Raw genomic sequence first — 16293 nt, 5'->3', positions numbered from 1 at the left:
TTAGCAAGACTGACAGAGAGAAGACACAAATAACTAAATCAGAAATGAAAGTGAGGACATTACTACTGACCTCATAGAAATAAGGACTAAACAGAATACAATAAACTGTGTGCCAACGAATTAGATAATGTAGATGAAACTGATAAATTCCTAGAAACACACCAATCACTAAAATGACTCAAGATGAAACACAAAATCTCAACAAACCTGTATGACAAGTAGAGATTGAATCAGTAAGCAAAAACTTCCCCACAAGTCCAAAGCCAGCTGGTTTCAATGGCAAATTCTAACAAACATTTAAAGAAGAATTAACAACAATCCTCTCAAAAGCTCTTCCAAAAAAATAGAAAACAAAAAACAAAAGAGTAAGTAAAATGTTTAGGTTATAGTCATATAGTAAGCACCATATAAGTTTGGGCTATTATTACTATTTACTATTAGTATTACTATTTACTATTACTACTATTACTATCATACAGCAAAAGGCTATTTATTCTCTTCTTAAAAAGTTCTACAAAGTAGACACTGTACAATCTCCCCTTGTTAATCATTACTTAAGACATTTTTTTTCCTTTTAAAGAGACAGCCTTTATTTTAAGGATTTTTACATTGAAGACTTCAAAAAGTGGTAGGTTTTTAGAACTTATTGACCTGTATTTAAAAGGAACTGTTGACAGAGATTCGCCAGAAATAATCTGAACAAGTGGGAAAATACAGTTAATACTACTGAAACCTACTAAAATAACTCCAGGACATATGGTTTATCCGACATAACGATACCTCTAAATGCTGTCACCGTTATGAAACTGACTGCTTCTTTTCTAAACACACAGTGGTATAATTAACAATATTCAATCACTTCTGTTCTTCCCTGAATATATAAAAATTAAAATACCAATTAAAAAACAAATATATTTTTTTCTTTCAATGTTTCTTACAGATACAGTTTCAATATTTTCATTCAATAGTGGTGTGGTTTAAGAGACTTTTCATTCACAAGTCAAACAACAATCCACCCAAAGGGAACTGATAGTCTATAGGCTCATAGTGCAAATAAAGAGTTCAGGAATGCAGCAACTGACCTTTCTAAAGTACAAAACGGATAAAATTCTTAGAAGATACATGCAATAAGATCTACTAAGCACATGGCCATAGAACTAGAACATTTGATAATTTTCCTGGTGACTTCAATGGGACTCCAGCTGTTTCCAAACTCAACTTGAACTCTCATCTTAGGCTTTGTATTTTGCTTTTCCCATTCTGCTAATGACACAAACATGATTCAAATCCCTGAAGTATTCATTATAGTCAAGAGCATAGCCTACAACAAACTTGTCTGGAATTTCAAATCCAACAAAGTCTGGTCTATATCCAACACATCGAGGAGTCCTTTTCACCAGCAAGCTTGTAACCTTGACCATCTTTGGATTATGCTGCTTGACCTAGGAAAGCAAGGTCTGCATTGTTTTGCCAGTGTCAATTATATCTTCAACAATCAAGACATTCTTTCCAGTTAAAGTTGAGAGATATCTCCACCAATTACTTTTATGTCACCTGTTGACTGGTCATTACGGCAGCTCTTCAGTCTGATAAAATCTACAGTCACAGGTATAGATCTATCACTACTTCTGTTCAGTGCTTTGATGTAATCCAGCAGGTCAGCAAAGAACTTATAGCCCCCATTGAGCACATAGAGGGCCACGATGTGATGGCCTCCGATCTCCTTCATCACATCTTGAGCCAGCGATTCGGTCCTGTCCTTAATTAGTCCATAAGGAATAAACACCTTTTCCAAATCCTCAGCATAATGATTAGGTATACAGAATAAATCTAGGTCATAACCTGGTGCATCATCACTAATCACGACGCTGGGGCTCCGGGTAGCCATAACGGAGCCGGCCGGCGAGCGGGCTGAGGGCAGTCTTGGGAGGAGGAAGCCGATGGCCGGGCCCAGCAGGAGGCAGAGGCGCGGCGGGAAGCGGCGCCGCGCGGGAAAGCAGAGTGGTCCGCGGGAGCACTCTTCCCTGCCGCCAACGCTGCAGCTCTACTAAGACATTTTTAAGTGTTACGTTTCTAACACACTGCTTCTAGAGAAATCTACATTCTATGCTAAATGGTATAGCAATATTACACAGACTCTGGAGACACAGACTCTGGAGTTGACTCCTAACTTTGACACTCTGTAGTTGTAGGACTCTTAGGTAACTTAACTGTGACTGCCTCAGTTTCTTCTTCTATAAAATGGGGATAATAACAGTATACCCTTTCTTCACTGGGTTGCAGTGAGGTTTAAGTGTCTGGATGCATAGCAAGTGCAACATATATATGCTATTATTAAACAATAATTTGTAAAATAGTAAGTTAATGTGTTAATTATATGCCACGTGCTATGATAAGCACTTAGTAAACATTATTACATTTTTTCCTTACAAAATCCCTACTGTACAGATGACAGGGGTTGAAAAGGGTTTACAAAGGTAAATATCTTGCCCTGTCATACTGCTATCAAGTGGCACAAATAGGATGCAAACCCAAATATTTCTGGACACAAAGCCAGAGCTCTTTACTTTTCAGAATGGATTCACCCCAACCTTTCCTCTCCAGGGCTAGTGACAAACAGGCATAATCAAGCACAGCATTCTTCTCCCTGATCCCAGAAGCACTGGTACAATCTTCACTTTCTGAACACAGCCCTCCACACAGCTACTCTCAATAGAAAAGTTGGTATGAGGAATAAAATCAATTTGCAAACCTTGCTATTTAAACTGTCTCTCATACAAATGGGGAGTTTTATTTAAGGAAGATAACCTTTATCACTCAAGTAATCAATCTATGATGAACCACAGGTAAAACATTTTTATATGTAAGGCTACTTAGAGAAATATTTCTTACAGAAAACTATTAATTGATTTAAATAAAATTGAAGGCTCCTGTAAAAACAAAATATGATTTCCATACTCCTACAGAGACCCAAGGTTCTACAAAGGTGAGCCGCAACTCAAGGGAAGGTAAAGTCAGCTGGTCCCATATCCCAGTTTCAACCAGAACAACTTTGTTTTTTATCTATTCTACCTGTAGAACAGGGATTCTTCATAAATTTCATTTAGGGGGAGAAAGGTTCCTATTGCTAAATATTAATACTAAAAAACACTATTCTCTAAGATACTTGGAATTCACAAAACTATTATAAGCCCAGACTGTTCAAAACCTTTAAAAAATTCCATTTCTCTCTGATCAAGGAGAAAGAGTACTAATTACTCTGAACTAAATCAGAGTTAATAAAATCTATTGGTTAACCTGGAGTATACTAATTGACTACATGATGCTCCAGTTATTACAGCAAATACTAATAATTCCAACCAGAAGACTAATGACTAGGACTAATTTGGTCACATTTCTAGTCCCTGTCCTGACTAATTCCTCCTTCTTCTAGCTACATTGGCTACTCTCTTCCACAATTATAGGCTGAAAGCTGATTATGTATAATTCCTAAAGAAAAACAGTCTTTAAAATGGCAGGGTGGAGTACAATAAAGAGAAGGTCACCAAAATAGGTATAACCATTCAGTCAAACTGTGGTCAGTGGACATATTTATCAAATATAACAGCCATCCTACTTGAACCCAGAGCTGGAAAATGCTTATGGACAAAAATTATGATGAGACTTTTGGATAGCTTAGCTACAATTCTAAAATTAAAAATAACAATAGGGGAACAGTTAAGAGTATTATGTAGTACAAAAACCCAGAGGAATATTACATAACCAACAACTAAAAATATTATGAGGCAAAAAGGGAAAGCTTTTATGAGATTCTGAATACTTAACAAGGTTAAAAATAGTTATTCATACAACTATGTAGAACATGAACATACAGAATAAGATATGTAGTACTGAAGTCAAAAGCCAGGATAGTGAGTGAAAATTTTTCCTTTTTAAAAAAATTCCCAAAAAGGAGTAGTAGAGGCTCAGAGAGAAGACATACCAAGAGAGTGAATGAGGAAGGCTCAGGACAGATGGAAATCCACACAAAAATGTAGAAAGGATCAAATATTCAAAGAGAGTAGGATGGGTAGAAACCCAATGAATGAGGGGTACAGAAACCCAGAGAAAGAGGTTGAAAAGAAGTAGCCTACAGAGAGAGAAACAGATGGACAGATAGACACCAGAGTTAAAGAGGAAAGAAATATGAGGGGGTGCCACAGACCAAGAGAATGGGATAGAAACCCAGAGACAGAAAGAGACAAAGAGCCCAGAGTGAAAGGGCCAGAAACCCAGAATGTGGACAGAGACTGAAGGAAAAGGTGATAAAAAGCTGAGAAGAACAGAGTGATTGAAAATCATAGAGAAGAAAGAGAATCAGAGATGATGAAGATGATGAGAGGATTAAAAAATATTCCCATTTATATTTAAACATATTCACAGGACCTAACAAGAATTTCATGCCTATAATGATGAAACACTGAAACCTTCTCTTTCTCATACTCACAATGCCGTCAACTCATTCTAATGGCCTCCTCACACCTCCTTTAGGCTCATGTTCTTACCAGAGATCTCCTGCTCAGAGCTTCCCCTAAGCGATCTGAAACCCCAAAAGAAACTCTTCACAGAGCTTCAAACCCCAGTCTCTTCAAAGAGGGTTCTTTTCACTGCCTTGCCCTAGACAAAACCTGGATCCAACCCAAAGGCACTGGTTTCCTTGCACCTCTCTCAAATGAAGCCTGCTCTCAACCCTCAACATATTCTAGGACAAGAGAGCAATACTGATAAACTGCTAGCTCTTTGCTCAAACAACATCACCTCTCCCTCCTTCCTGACTCCTAAGAGCTCTACAACATGACTACACACCCTATCTACCCAACCTTGTCAATGTCATCTCTCCACTTAGAGTCCCACCACCACCACCTAGAAGTCTTACATGTATATGTCTACTGGGCATCTCTATCTGCATATCCCAGAGGCATTTCAAACTACTACTTTATTATTTCCTCCCCCTAAACTCTTCTAATATATATACATAGGCAACATATAATGCTCTTCACAAGACATTTAGATCCCTTTCTAAACAGCAGCTCTGAGTTCACTCTCAGTAACCTACTCTTGGAGAGTTAGAACTAACAAACCTGAGCTCTCAAACCTAGAGCAGAATCCATTTTCTCATATGAGAAATATTAGTTTACTACCTGGTCTCTGGAGTGATGTTAGTCCTGCCAGAACAATTCAGAAGCAAGGAAGTGAAGATCATGAGTAGGGGAAGAAGAAATTATCAGTTTGGTGGCTGGAAGATTATGGAAGTTCCTTAACCTATATACTTCTGCATATCTTTAGAAAGCCTTCCCTTTTTTGACAACGGAGGATCATTATTTTCAGCAACACATCACAAGTTTTCTTCCTTTCTTTCTGTTCTCTTAATGGAGCTATGCAAAATTAAAAGGGGTGTTTTTTTCACTTTGGAAAACTTACAACACTCAAGAGAAAGTTCTGAGATAAATGAAATATTAGAAAGTATATGTATTTCTTTTTTATAATAGAGAGAAGTGCATTGTCCTTCCGGTTATCTTCCCCTAATGACTTCTCAATTGCTCTTTATCTGTAAGACCATTTAAGATAAATAAGCAGCTCTGAATAGCAGCAGGGAGGAAATCGTCCTCTGGGGTACACAGATAACAGTCAGTCCATCGTCACTCCTGCAGGATTAAGTAAGGGTAAGGGCAGATTGTGATGGGGGCTTCCACCAAACCAAAACCAGACAGGTAAGCCTTTAGGTGCTACCACAAAAGGTAGTCTTGAAAAGGTTTGTTCAAAAGTTTTGTGCTTCCCTTTCTGCTCTTTATCTTCGTAAGAATTAAATGAGTTAGTATTTGTAAAGCACTGAAACTGTGCCTGGCATACAGGAAAAGCTATATACATACATACACACACACACATATATATATATATATATTTTTTTCTTTTCCACTATGGTTTATTACAGGATATTGGATATAATTCCCTGAGCTATACAATATGACCTTGTTGTTTATCCAGGGAAAGCTATATAAATTAAGTAATCAAGAGAAGATGTTTAAGGGGCTTTGTAGGGAGGCCTTTGCAAATGAATCCACATGCAATTCAGTGGTTCATGGAACAAATAGTTCTGACCTTTACTTTCTTCCCTGGGGTATTATAATGTCTAGCATTTAATAACAAAACCCATAGGGATGCGAAATTCCATTATAAGAGTGCTGTGCACACAACAGATGCTCCATAATTTCATTTGGGAAGGGACAGGAAAAAGTAAAAACATGTCAAAACAGGTAAGATCAAAGACATAACAGGCAGTTTGCTACGTTAAAAAAAAAAAAAAGGAGCATGAACCAAATATGGGCTTTAGGAACAAAAGAGCTCAAAAAATTTGAGGGTTTATGGTCCTTAATACAAGCAGAGGCCATCATTTAAACTTAAAAAAAATTTTTTTTATAAAAACACCTAAGAAATGAGAGTCACTAAAGGGCCAATCTGCTAGTTATGGTTGTTAGAACATTAGCTATCATATACACACACGCGCACGCACGCAACAACTATATATCTGTAGGCATGTATATCATAATTCTGGCTTAATACATAGGTATTTTCCCATATTACAGGCTCTGTCATGAAAAAAGAATTTCTAAGAAAATAATCTCAATAAAATTTAATGGAAAACGATTAAATGGTACACTGGGAAATATGTGAGTAAAAAGAACTGGGCTAGAAATCAAGAGGTACCATGGATCTAAGGGCTTTGGGACAGTATAAGCATGGTATGTGAGGTCCAAAAATATCAAATGAACGTATCCAAAGTAATGTTTATTTAGCCAAAAAGATGAAGTGTTTATTACCTGCCCTCCCCCTTACCCCAAACCAGTGAAGGAAGACTGAATCTGGGAAGAAGGAACAGTGAACAGACAGAAAGAAAAAGACCATGGTAAAACAGAAGAAACTGGTTTTCTATGCTTCCAACTCCAGTTAGTACAGTGACATTAGCCATTGCATCTTCTAAAGAGAAAGACCAAGGGGGTCGGGGTAGGGGGCAAGGGGGGATCCAAATCATGAAATCTTCTTTAATTATCCTTTGCTTTCACAGAATTAAATGTGATCATAAATAGTGATCACTTATTAAGAAGTTCCGTAATATTATATCTTTTCCAACTTTTTCCCTAGCCAAGGATAGGTTAAACTTGCTTCCCAATGTTTAAGTCTCATTCTGGTCCTACCAAAGTCCTCCTGGTTCCCTTTCCCCTCCAACACTTCCACTTAACAATATGACATCATTTTCCTCCCTCCAATAAACAGGTGAACTATCATGGGGCTCCAGAAGCAAATAAGGAACACAAAAGGTTTTAAAATATATACATATTTGCTTTAGAACTGAAGACAAGTGTTTTAAAAAGAAGAAAATTCTTAAAAATTAATCCCCTCTATCATTTCATTAACATTTTCCTGATATAACTAATGATATTCAATAATCATATCTTGAGGTCAGAATCACTAGGGCCTGTGTTTTGGAATACTTCCATTCAATGAGCAAAGCTGTTTCAAGGGGAAGGTGGGATATGGACTATTTTTAGAAGAATAACAAGTCTATCACAATATTCAGTATCAACGTTCTACAAGACTTACCTTTTCACCACTTGAGTAGAAGAAATAACGCAATCGGACTATGTTACAGTGATCTAGCTTTCTCATGATTTGGAGCTCTCGGTTCTGAAAAGGAAACACATGAAAATATTTTTTAAAGGATAACTGCTATTCATATTGACTAAGATGCTTCTGAAATAACATTAAGCACTACAAAGAGCAGGCTATAGATATGTTACTAAAAAGTGTCATCTATAGACCAGTCTGTGAACTATTTATTACTGTTATGCAATAAGATAAATACAGAAATTGAGAATAAGTGTTCAGACTCTTTTATTGCAACTTGAAAGAATAATTTTATATCTATGAATCTTATAATTAAAAGTGGGGCCTACATTTTGTATTTTCTTAAAATTCACTTTTCTCATAATTCATTTTTATTGTATTTTATAAAAAATATCAGTCTTCAATGAATTAGAAATTTTTAAAACCAGTACCTCACTACAAATAGCTTGAGAAGCACTAGTCTACAGTATGTAAGAGATATCTGAAAGAAGCTATTATTACTATAATTTCTGCAACTATAATAAAAATCAAACTTCTCACCAAATAAATAAATTTGGGTGCCAAGAAAACTCTCACAAGCCCTATTATTTTCCAAGATACAGTGAAAAATCTGAGAGTTAGCCCCATTAGAAGGGCTCAGTTGCCAGAGTTAAAATATGACATGCTGGAAATTGTACAGTCCTGGTAAATTTATAGATTCCACAAATAATATTCCCTTTGGGGAGTTTCAAAATTGTGCTTCAAGAAAATAAAACATTAAATAATATGACAACTTCCTAACACCATGAATTTTGCAGTAATAAATTTGAAGAGTACATGTATATTAACAATTCCAACCATTATACTTAGCTGTCAGAAATCCAGTTAATAAAGTCCAAATTATATAACACAGAGAAAGAATACCAAAATGTCTGTTAAGCGGACAGAAAACATACAATTGCAATTAAAATGGTGATTTAGAAGAGCTAGAAACATAAAGTACATACCTGGGAATTTGGAAGGTAAATGATGTTATGGTTAGAAAACAAGGCCAAAATATAGAGGGGTGGGGGGTGTACTGCGGACAAAGAGCCTAATAAGCAGAACTGTCCTAGAGCAGAGTGGGCTCCAGTTCTTGGAAGATGGTAGCAGAAATAAGCAAATGTTCCTCCTCCTCTAGAAACTTCCAATAGACTCTATGATGGTTCTAGCATGTCCTCTAAAAGGAAATAGGAAACTCAAGATGACTCTCCTTCTGTCCCTTGAAACTGACTGTGAGAGCTGGGCTTATGTACACAGTGATATTTAAAATCCTTTTATAAAATATCCATCTTTCACTCCATTACTTGTTATAAAATGTTTATAGCTGAAGCAATAAACAGAAACTTAAGACAGTACAGTATACTTGCTTTAACAAAAATAATAACTTGTATCAGACTCTGAGTTTTGACTGTTACAGAGAAGGACACAGAAAATTTTACAAATTTCAAAACTTTCCATTTCTTCCAAATTGAAGCTATTTCTGAAGTATGGCTATACTTTGCCAATTCACATCTAGGTAGCTAGTTTTGTGGGAGAACTGCTAGTAAGCTAAGACTCACTCCTCTCAGATATTAAGATTGTTTTTAACATAGCCAGCCATGTTAAGATAAGCTATCTATTTTTCCAGACTCATTAACCAAGGTAACAGAGAACTATTAAATTCCCAGATAACAGAAGTTGTGTTAAGTTTATGCATATGATCTTTTATCAAAAAGAATGCATAAGTGAAGCAAGTACAAGGACCAAATATTCATCTAGGGACTTCCTTGGTGGCACAGTGATTAAGAATCCGCCTGCCAATGCAGGGGACACGAGTTTGATCCCTGGTCCGGGAAGATCCCACATGCCAGGGAGCAACTAAGCCCGCGCGCCACAACTACTGAAGCCCGCGCACCTAGAGCCCGTGCTCCACAATGAGAAGCCTGTGCACCACACCGAAGCGTAGCCCCCACTCACCGCAACTAGAGAAAGCTCGTGTGCAGCAACGAAGACCCAATGCAGCCAAAAATAAATAAATAGATTTATAAATAAATAAATGAATAAAAATTTTTAAATATGATACAAATGAACTTAAAAAATATTCATCTACCCTTACTTCCTGTTCATATTCTATTATTTTTGAAAGGAGGCTTAAATTTTCTCATTTTAAAATTCCCCAGGACTTCCCTGGTGGCTCAGTGGTTAAGAATCCGCCTGCCAATGCAGGGGACACGGGTTTGAGCCCTGGTCCAGGAAGATCCCACATGCTGCAGAGCAACTAAGCCCGTCCACCACAACTACTGAGCCTGCGCTCTGGAGGCCGTGAGCCACAACTACTAACCCTACGTGCCGCAACTACTGAAGCCCGCACACCTAGGGTCCGTGCCCCACAACAAGAGAAGCCACTGCAATGAGAAGCCCACCCAACACAATGAAGAGTAGCCCCCACTCACCACAACTAGTGAAAGCCAGTGCACAGCAATGAAAGACCCAACACAGCCAAAAAAAAAAAAAAAAAAAATTCCCTAAAAGATCCAAAATATAAATTTCATAGAGTAATATTTTAAATTATTAATCAAGCTAATATTAGACAAAGTTCATGTCTGAGATGCATTTAACACACAACTATCCCAAGCCTAACCATTTTTACTGAGTCATTCTTTATTAGTACACTAATGACATACTAATTCTACAGAAAAAAAAATTGTTATTCTACAAATACAGTGCACCTATTCTGTGACAGGCATCATTTACAGTATTAAGGATATGGCAGTAAACAAGACTAACGAAGTTCTTATCCTCATGAAACTTTCAGTCTACGGAGGACAGGGAGGAATAAACAATATATTTTCATGTAAAGTAAGAGGACAGATCATGATAGAGAGAAAGGGTTATTATTTTAGATACAGAAGTCGGAGTAGACCTCACAAAGAAGGTAAGATCTGAACACAAATCTGAACGATATAAAAATGAGAACCATGTGAGGATATTGGGGAAGAGCACTACAGTTACAGGGAACTCCAAATATAAATGCCTAGAGGTGGGCTTGGCATATTCAAAAATAGCTAGAAGAATAATGTGATTGCAACATGTTGAGTAAAGGAAGAGGCAAGAGACAAGTACAGAGAGAGGCAGGTGGTATGTCATATAAACTCTCATTAATAATGGTGAGAAACTGAATTTCACACTAAATGTAAAGGAAAGCCAATGAGGCCAAGAAAATGACATAATCAGACTTACGTTTTTAAATGATCATTCCAAAAACTAAAAATAAATTTGGGGGAGAAAGTGGATCAAGAGTTCTGTTTGAAATCCTTATTAGACATCCAAGTGAAAACACTGAGGCTTAAGGTAGAAGGTGGGGCTGGAAATATATGTCTGGGAGTCATTGCATAAAGGGGACTCAAAGCAAGGGGACCTAATAATATCACCTAGGGAAGAAGTTTAGAAAAATACATATATATATATTCATATATCTATATATCTATATCTGTCTGTCTATCTATCTATTTATCTACCTACCTACCTACCTACCTATCCATCCATCCGTCCACAGGTATAAAAAGGAGTAAATCAAGTGAAGTAATCAGTGAAGTAGGATGAAAAGCAAGAGAGAAGATTACCTTAGAAGCCAAGTAAAATAAGTTTTCAGAAAAAGGCCCTGACCATTTATATCAAAAGCTGCTGAAAGGCTGATTAAGATGAAAATAGAAGACAACTGGATATGGCAAATGCAGGATGTTAGTGACTCTTACAAGAGTGATTTCAGTGGTGACAAAAGTCTGACTACAGTGAATTAAATTGGGGTTGGGAGACAAGGGAAGGAACTAAGAAGTCAGAAAGTTCAAAAAGAAATGAGATTTTCAGCTCTAGCGGAATGAAGAAATCAGCAAATTCACTCCCCCAAAACACCTGTAAAAAGAACTGCATTGTAGAAAACAATCATTTCAGGGCTCAGGAAATCAACCAAAAGCAGCAACAAATCAAAAAGCATTTATTCAAGAAACACTGCTAGATACTGGAGTTATGACAGTGGGGGCTGGTGACCTTCTTGCTAGGGAATACTGCCTTCCCCCACAATCACCTCCCAGCTCAGCCCACAGCTCTGCTACCCTGAGGATGCAACACCAGGTGGGGAAAATGACAGACTGGCAGAACACTAAGAAATATAACAGGGAGATCCTGAAAATGGAGAGGCTAAATAAGCTCTGCACATACCCTTGGGCTGATTTAGAGGCTGTGCACATATGCATGGGAGATCCAAGAAGGCCTTTGGAGAAAGTAAAAGCTGAGGCTGACTTAAAAACTGCCTGAATTTTTAATGTACAGAACCCGTGTACAGAAGCATCCAAAAAATGATGGAAGCTTTATAAACTCAAAATGTTTGAACATAATCTCTAACCAATAACTGGCTGACCACTAAGCCATGCAGACAAAGAGTAACTCCTAAGAAATGAGGAGAAAAAATTAAAATTAGAATAAAAATTTAACACAGAATTCAGGGGCTTCAAACTGGGGAGGAGAAAGATTCTATAGATTAGCTGCAGGTAAGTTACAAAAAAAAGAAAAAGAAAGAAAACCCCCAAAACAAGTTTCAGGGCGAATAAAAAAAAATTAACAGAATCCAGAGTTGCTACAATATATTATCCAACATTTCCAACTGTCCAAGAAAATTGTGAGACCTGCAAACAACAGGAAAAGTTGACCTACACTCAGGTAAAAAAGAAAAGGAGCCAACAGAAACTGACTGTGGGTAGACACAGCTGTTGGATTTAGCAGACAAGAATACAAAGCAGGTATTATGTTCAAAGAATGTTAAGCTTCTTGACACTGGCCTTGGCAATGATTTTTTAGATTTGACACCAAAAGCAAAGGCAACAAAAACAAAAATAAACAAGTGCGACTACCTCAAATTAAAAACCTCTGCACAGCAAACTATCAACAAAATGAAAAGACAACCTATGGAATGGGATAAAATATTTGCAAATCATATATTAGATAAGGGGTTAATATCCAAAATATATAGAACTCATACAACTCAACAGCAAAATAAAGAACAAAATAAAACAAACCTCAAATAATCTGATTTAAAAATGGGCAAAGGATCTGAATAGGCATTTTTCCAAAGACGACATACAGATGGCCAACAAGTACATGAAAAGATGCTCAACATCACTAATCATCAGGCAATGCAAATCAAAACCACACCTGTTAGAATGGATATTATCAAAAAGGCAAGAAATAACCAGTGTTTGTGAGGATGCAGAGAAAGGGAACCTTGGAAATGTACACTGGTGCAGCCACTATGGAAAATAATAGTACACTGGTGGATGTACTACTGGTGGAAATGTACATTGATGCAGCCACTATGGAAAATAGTATGGAGGTTCCTCAAAATATTAAAAATAGAACTATTTGAGGAGCTTTTTATGGAAATGTTACCATTCTGACCTCTATTATTTCAGTATATCATTGTAATGAATAAAGAGTTAAAAGCAGGAAAAAAAAAAAAAACTATCAAAGGATCCAGCAATTCCACTTCTGGGTATATATCCAAAGAAAATGAAATGACTATCTCAAAGAGATACCTGTACTGCCATGTTCACTGCAGTATTATTTACAACAGCCCAAGACATAGAAACAATCTAAGTGTCCATCAACAGTTGAATGGATAATGTGTGTGTGTGTGTGTGTGTGTGTGTGTGTGTGTGTGTGTGTGTGTGTGTGTGTGTGTGAGAGAGAGAGAGAGAGAGAGAGAGAGAGAGAGAGAGCGGGCATTATGCTAAGTGAAATAAGTCAGACAGAGAAAGACAAACACTATACGATAACACATGTGGAATCTAAAAAAGCCCAACTCATACAAACAGACTAGAAAGGTGGCTGCCAGAGGCTGGAGGCTGGGGGAAAGGGGGAGCTGGTCAAAGAATATAAACTTCAAATTATAACATAAACAAGTTTTGAGAATTTCATATACAGTATGACTATAATTAATAATACTGTATTGTATATCTGAAAGTTGCTGAGAGAGTAGACCTTAAATGTTCTCATTACAAAAAAGAAATAGTAATTACAAGCCATGACATGTTAGCAGATGCTATGATGGTAATCATTTTGCTATATGTAACTGCATGAAATCAAAATGTTGTACCTTAAACTTACACAATATTATACATCAATTGTATCTCAATAAAGCTGAAAAAAATTTTAATATATAGTAAACAAATTAATATGTTCAAAGAATTAAGGGAAATTATATTTTAAAAATTAAAGAAAAATATGATGACAACTATACAAGTAGAAAACTTCAATAAAGAAATATTAACATTTAAAACCTGGAAATACTAGAGATGAAAAGTGTAACAAAAGAAGTAAAAGATTCACTATGGGCTCAACATAAGATTTGAGGTGACATTTAAAAAAAAATCTGTGAACTTGAAAACAGAGAATTAGAAATTATTCAATTGAAAAACCAAAGAGAAAAATAAGACAGGAGAAAAATGAACAGGGCCTCAGAGACCTGCTGTAGGATAATGTCACACCTACCAAACAACTAGAAATATGTATAAAGGCAATCAGAAAAAAGACATACCAAAATATGGATAAAGGCAACATCAGAAAAGAGGGAAAAGTAAAAGGAGAAAAAATATATTTGAAGAAGTAATTGCTGAAAACTTCCCAAATTTGATGAAAAACACTAATCTACTGAACCATAAAGCTTAATGAACCCCCAACAGAATAAACACAAAAAGATTCACATGGAGGCACAGCACTTTTGAACTGAAGCCACAAAAGAAGAATAATGAAAGCAGTAACAGAAAAATGATTCATCATATACACAGGGAAAACAATATAATTAACAGCTGACTAATCATCGAACTAATGGAGGCTAGAAAGCGATTAAAAAAAAATCAAAATGCTGAAATAAAAAAAACAAATAAACCCTGTCAACCAAGAATGCTATATACAGAAAAATTATTCTTCAAACAGGAAAGGAAAAATAAAAACATCCTCAGATTTTTTTTTTAAATGGTGAATATTCTATGGCAGAAGGCCTGTCTTTAAAAAATACTAAAGCAAGTCTCTCAGGCTGAAAGGAAATGACACCAGAAGGTGATTCAAATACACAAGGAGAAATAAGACCACTACAAATGGTAAATATAAATGGGAAAATAGAAAAACTACACATATTTTCTTTTCTTAATTTCATCAGACATAAACTGTATAAAGCAATTATGATAACAGTGTGTTAGTAGGCTTATAACAGAAATAGATATAATACATATGACAATAATAGCAGGAAGGAGAGAGGAGAAAAGGTATTTTGGAAAAAAGGTGCTATATTTTCCTGGAATTAAGTCAGTAACTAAACTGAAGCAGACTGTGATAAACTGAAATGCACACTGTAATTCCTAAAGCAGCCACTAAGAAAATAATTTTTTTAATATTGAAAATCAACACTGGGGGCTTCCCTGGTGGCACAGTGGTTGAGAGTCTGCCTGCTGATGCAGGGGACACGGGTTTGTGCCCCGGTCCGGGAAGATCCTACATGCCGCAGAGCGGCTGGGCTCGTGAGCCATGGCCGCTGAGCCTGCACGTCCGGAGCCTGTGCTCCACAACGGGAGAGGCCACAACAGTGAGAGGCCCGCGTACGGCAAAAAAAAAAAAAAAATCAACATTGGACCTAAAATTGTACACTAAAAAAGTTGTTCAACACAAAGGGAGGCAATAAATGAGAACGGAGGAACAAAAACAACACGAGAGATATAGAAAACAAAGAGCAACATGCAGGAGTAAATCTAGTCATATGAAAAACTGTAAAATGTGATTGAGCATACACAGTCAAAGGCAAAGATTGTCAGACTGGAGAAGAAAGCAAGCTCTAACTATATTCTTTCTACAATAGGCACGCTTTAGATTCAGATTCAAAGACATAATAACTTGAGCATAAAATGATGGAAAAACATATGCCATGAAAACAGCAACAAAAGAGATCTGGAGTGGAAATGTTATTAGCAAAGTAAATTTTAAGAGAGATAAGAAATATTCCCATTTCCTACCAGATAAAGCCTAAATCACTTCATAATCTCGTCCCTCTTTATCAACTCAATCTTACCCTCCGTTCAAGGCCAATGAGATCATAACTAGATCCCACTTCTCACTCTTCTTGAGTATATTACTTCACTCCCAGTTCTAAGCCACTGATCACACTTAGCATCACTGGAATGTCTCTACCCTCCCTCCCTCCTACATATATTCTACCCATCCTTTAAGTTCCTATTTAATTCCCACCTCTTCAAGGCCATCTCCAGCTGCCCCCACTCACACTAATCTTTTCCAATATCTAAATTCCTGTAGCACCTAAGAATTATTTTGGAATTTATTATATACTCTATTAGCTTTGTTTTATTTTACAACTATAGTTCAGTGCTGTTATATAAAACACTGCTTTTCAAAAAGCAGCTTATAAAAATCATATATATCACTGGAGATACACAAACACACACACACCCCTTGCCCAACTAGCTTACTATAAGTGCCTTTAGAGCAAAATATGAATTTTGTCTCTTTCTATATCACCCACAGGGTTCTCAAAGCCTAGCCAAATTAATAGTTTCACTTGCTAGTTCATCT

General features: G+C 36.6%; 1 protein-coding gene and 1 pseudogene across 8 annotated transcripts in view; both read right to left on the bottom strand.

Moving 5' to 3' along the window:
* The window catches only part of GSK3B (glycogen synthase kinase 3 beta), a 202975-nt gene that overhangs the window by 96459 nt on the left and 90223 nt on the right, over positions 1 to 16293 (bottom strand). For all 8 annotated transcript variants that reach the window (XM_032629875.1, XM_032629878.1, XM_032629872.1 and 5 more), the window contains one exon: positions 7639 to 7722. In XM_032629875.1, coding sequence (XP_032485766.1) covers positions 7639 to 7722 — 84 coding nt within the window. The remainder of the gene's footprint in view (positions 1 to 7638; positions 7723 to 16293) is intronic.
* On the bottom strand, positions 1233 to 1888 carry LOC116752846 (annotated as a pseudogene).

The sequence above is a fragment of the Phocoena sinus genome, chromosome 4, assembly GCF_008692025.1.
Source record: "Phocoena sinus isolate mPhoSin1 chromosome 4, mPhoSin1.pri, whole genome shotgun sequence".
Lineage (NCBI taxonomy): Eukaryota > Metazoa > Chordata > Mammalia > Artiodactyla > Phocoenidae > Phocoena > Phocoena sinus.
Note: the sequence above shows the minus strand (reverse complement) of the source record. Positions and strands in the feature narration are given on the sequence as shown.